The 4,452-nt window shown below is 42.0% G+C and overlaps 1 protein-coding gene across 1 annotated transcript; it reads left to right on the plus strand.

Annotated features, from left to right (window-relative positions):
- Positions 1 to 1,516: 1,516 nt before the first annotated feature.
- On the plus strand, positions 1,517 to 3,701 carry LOC106943357 (E3 ubiquitin-protein ligase TRIM21-like). The gene has a single exon (XM_015026666.1). The coding sequence runs from the start codon at positions 1,561 to 1,563 to the stop codon at positions 3,223 to 3,225; it is 1,665 nt and encodes a 554-aa protein (XP_014882152.1). The 5' UTR covers positions 1,517 to 1,560; the 3' UTR covers positions 3,226 to 3,701.
- The last annotated feature ends 751 nt before the right edge of the window (positions 3,702 to 4,452 follow it).

Below are 4,452 nucleotides of genomic sequence, written 5' to 3' on the forward strand. Positions count from 1 at the left end.
AGGAATTAGTGAAACTGTCCGTTCAGACCCCAGCAGGTGAAGTGATGTAATTTAAGTGGAGTCGCTTAATTTAATTTATTATAAGTTATTGGGGCCACAGTGATAAAAACTTTCTCCATAGTTTTTGTCACTATGGAGAAAACGTTAGATGCATTTATCTCCTTTATGTGTGGTAGGACCTGGATTCACGATTCAACTGGGTGAATATTAACTAAACGGCATAAAAATGCGGCTAAATGGCTGATAATATGATTCTAATTTGACGGGTAAAAATAGAACATGACTGATTTTTTAAAATCCTGTCGGTCAAAATGACGGAGAACAAAAACGTCTAGTGCGACTTCTGGGTGGAATGTAACGAAAATGTGGCTTAAAAAGTTTTTAATGTGTTCAAGCTGCAGGATCAAAAATGACTAGTGAGTGATGATGCACATCAAACATGTTTTCCTTCGTAATGAAACTGTTGAGACCCATAAAAGTCAAACTAAAATTGAAATGTTTAGATCTGAGTTGGGTTCAGAGTCACAGATCTAATCTCTGCTACACCTTTACAAAAACTTAAGGCTCTAAATAAAAACACGTTTTTATGAGAAACTCCCTCCCGTTTCAAACTCTTAACATAAGAGTTAAAAAGATTAATATGATTGAAAAATTTGCTACCTTTGAAAAAAAACAAAGCTAAGTCTATCAAAGTAATGTTTAGCCAGTTTAGCTAGTTTAGATTTAAGGCATAACAGGCAGTTTATCATGATTCAGCCAAAGTAATAAAATAATGAACTGCAGTCTGATTTTTATTGTTTTTGTTTTCTTTAAGTATTTACTTCCTGGAGGGTTTGTTTGTGCTGCAGAGCTGCAGCTAACAGCTAGCAGCTAGCAGCTAGCTCCTCTCTTCATCAGGTCTAACGGAGCCGGTACCTTGAGCTGCTGTTGCTCCTCCTGCACTTCGAACTGAACCATTGTTCTAACAATGGAGGGAACCCATTGATGAATGGCTGATTTATTTCATTCTTTGTTTCTTTTGCCTTTTCATATTGATGTTTAAATACAAAGGTTTCTTTGGGGGGCGACAATCCTACACTTTTCCAAAACTGGGGGCTCCACCTGGGATTTCCACCCATAGCAGCTGTACAGAATCAGCAACATCAACTAAAACATTTCAAGAAGCATCAAACTGGGAAAAATGCTCTGATTGCTTTTAGAAACAATTTCACTTTAATCAGTTATCTTCCAAAGATTGCTTTCAACCAACATGAAAACAAAATGAAAATGTTCCAAAAATGAGTTTTACTATTTAATTCAAACTAAAATAAAATATACTCTTGTGGAAATTTCAAAGGTCAGTTTTATTCAAGACTCGTCCAGGTTTACTGTATATTTTATAGAAAGACACCCCCATTGAGATTAATCCCAGTAAATGCCTCTGAGGAGATGAAGAGAAAGTCCACAGTTAGACTCTGCTGCCTGGCCTCTAATTCCAGCTTCTAAGGGACTTTAGTTCCTGTTGCAGATCAGATAATCTGCTAATCATTGATCTGTGTCTCCTGTCCTCAGAGTTCAGACATGTCTTCTGGCAGCAGCCTGCGGTCTGAGGATCAGTTTCTGTGCTCCATCTGTCTGGACGTGTTCACTGATCCAGTCAGCACACCATGTGGACACAACTTCTGCAAGACCTGCATCACTCAGCACTGGGACGGAGATGCTCTGTCCAAGTGTCCTCTGTGTAATGAGCCTTTCACCCCTAAACCTGAGCTGAGAGTCAACACCTTCATCAAAGAGATTGTTGATCAGTTCAGACTTAAAGCTCAGCAGGAAGCCAGCAGCAGCTCAGAGCAACAAGCTGCCAAACCAGGAGAAGTTCCCTGTGACGTCTGCACTGGACCCAAACTGAAGGCCCTGAAGTCCTGCCTGGTGTGTCTGACCTCCTACTGCCAGACTCACCTGGAGCCTCACCTGACCGCTCCACGTCTGAAGAAACATCAGCTGATGGAGCCGGTGGAGAACCTGGAGGACAGGATGTGTCTGCAGCACGATAAACCTCTGGAGCTGTTCTGTAGGACCGACCAGACATGCGTCTGCTTGGTCTGCTCTGTTTTTGACCACAAGAACCACGAGTTTGTTCCTCTGAGAGAAGAATCTGAAGGAAAGAAGGCAGAGCTGAGGAAGACGGAGGCTGAAGTTCAGGAGATGATCCAGGAGAGACGACTGAAGATCCAGGAGATCAGAGAGTCGGTGAAGATCAGTAGAGATGCTGCAGACAGAGAGAAAGCAGAAGGTGTTCAGGTCTTCACAGCTCTGATGGAGTCTGCTGAGAGAGGCCTGAAGGAGCTCCTCAAGGAGATCCAAGACAAACAGGAAACTACAGAGAAACAGGCTGAAGACTTCATCAGAGATCTGGAGCAGGAGATCTCTGAGCTGAAGAAGAGGAGCTCTGAGGTGAAGCAGCTCTCACAGGATGAAGATCCCCTCCACCTCCTCCAAAGCTGCTCCTCCCTGAAAGCTGCTCCACCCACCAAGACCTGGACAGAGGTCAGAGTTCATCCACCATACTATGAGGGGACTGTGGTGAAAGCTGTGGTTCATCTGGAGGAGACGATCAGGGAAAAAAAGATGAAGAAGCTCCTAGAGGTTGAGCTCAAGAGTGTCCAGCAGTTTGCAATGGATGTGACTCTGGATCCTGATACGGCTCATCTTGATCTCATCCTGTCTGATGATGGGAAACAGGTGAGAGATGGAGATGTGAGGAAGAAACTTCCAGACAATCCAGAGAGATTTTCTCTGTTTTCTAATGTTTTAGGACGACAGAGTTTCTCTTCAGGCAGATTTTACTTTGAGGTTCAGGTTAAAGGAAAGACTGACTGGACTTTAGGAGTGGCCAGAGAGTCTGTAGACAGGAAGGGAGACATCAGTCTTTGTCCTCAGAACGGTTTCTGGACTGTTGGGTTGAGAAATGAAAATTGTTACAAAGCTGCTGCTGGACCTTCAGTCTGGCTCTTTCTCCATCCTGGTCCTCAGAAGGTCGGGGTGTTTGTGGATTATGATCAGGGTCTGGTCTCCTTCTATGATGTAGATGCTGCAGCTCTGATCTACTCCTTTACTGACTGCTGCTTCAAGGAGAAACTCTACCCGTTCTTTAGTCCCGGTCTTAGTGATGGAGGTAAAAACTCTGCTCCTCTGATCATCTGTCCTGTTCTTCACACTAGTTATTGCTCTGATGAAGCTCCATGAAGAATGAATCTGTAGGTGAAGCCCTTCTGTCCACCTGGAATATACTGTACAGACCATCCATGTTTCCCCATCAGAAAGTGAACATGCTTCCCTGGGTAAAGTGTGGGCAGTCCTTAGAAGGTAAGGGGCATGGTCAAGACTCTGCATCTCTTTTCATCCTTGCTCATTGATGGTGGGACTCATGCTAATCTCTTAAGTGCTTTAACACCAAATATTGGTCAGGCCTGTCAAGAAAAGCCGAGATCATCCCACTTCCCATGCTGGAGATTTTAGTTTAATAGTAACAATAAATAAAGTTACCTTTAAAATTAATTACACAGGTGAAATCAAGACCAAACAGTAGAGTCAGACGGTAATAAAATAAATCTGGTTGTTATTGTGTTCCGAAAACTTTGCTTCTACTTTTTTCTATCTAATCATAAGAAATTAAAGTCGGGCATAAAGAGAGTCATGAAACAGGAGGAGCAGGTTTCATGGGAGAAGAGGAAGTAAGTTTCCAGCCTGCATATGTTTAAACATAGTTCAGACTATTCCTTATTCCAAAGCATTAAAGGGTTAAAGAATAAAATTTAAACATTTTGAGTAATTGGATAAGACCTAAAGTAAAATACTTAAATTAATATTGGTTTAACTTACACTTACTCTTGTGGAAATGCTTACAAGCAAAACAAGTAGCTAACTTTGGTACCAAATAATTAGAATAATGGATTATTCCTGGTTTCTTTTTAGAAAACATCTAAGATTATAATAAGAGTAACTAAGAAGTTATGGTTATGATATTATAAATGAATGCTAAATCAGAAACTAAAGGGTTATAAATGTGATTTGACATTGAACTGGAAATGGTGTAAAATGTGTAACTGTAATTAAAGATCACTGATGTTGTGTTGGGGTAGATGGTAGGTGAAAGGTCAGGGGAAAAGAGGAACTGATGGGAGAGCAGAGGTGACCAAGGCCTTATTGTTGAACTTTGACTTTCCTAAGAAAAGGTTGGTCAGGCAGCAGACGTCGGTGGACTGTTGAGCAACTCGGGGTCATTAGAACAGACATCAGGTCATAATGTCTCCAAGATGGTGATGGATATGAGATCATCGGTCCGAGAAGTCAGCCAATGAGACAGGCACAGCAACAAAGTTAGCCAATGCAAACACACCAAAAGGGTGGATAAACCCTTTATAAGGTGAGTGCAAAAGAGGAATCTTTGGTTGGCTCCTCCAGGCAGCTTCG

Source organism: Poecilia latipinna, unplaced genomic scaffold, assembly GCF_001443285.1.
Source record: "Poecilia latipinna isolate Pla-1442-1.1 unplaced genomic scaffold, P_latipinna-1.0 Scaffold5192, whole genome shotgun sequence".
Taxonomy (NCBI): Eukaryota; Metazoa; Chordata; class Actinopteri; order Cyprinodontiformes; family Poeciliidae; genus Poecilia; species Poecilia latipinna.

Bases quoted from the DNA above. Each gene is read 5' to 3' on its own strand.
- LOC106943357 (XM_015026666.1), top strand. From the start codon at position 1,561: ATGTCTTCTGGCAGCAGCCTGCGGTCTGAGGATCAGTTTCTGTGCTCC.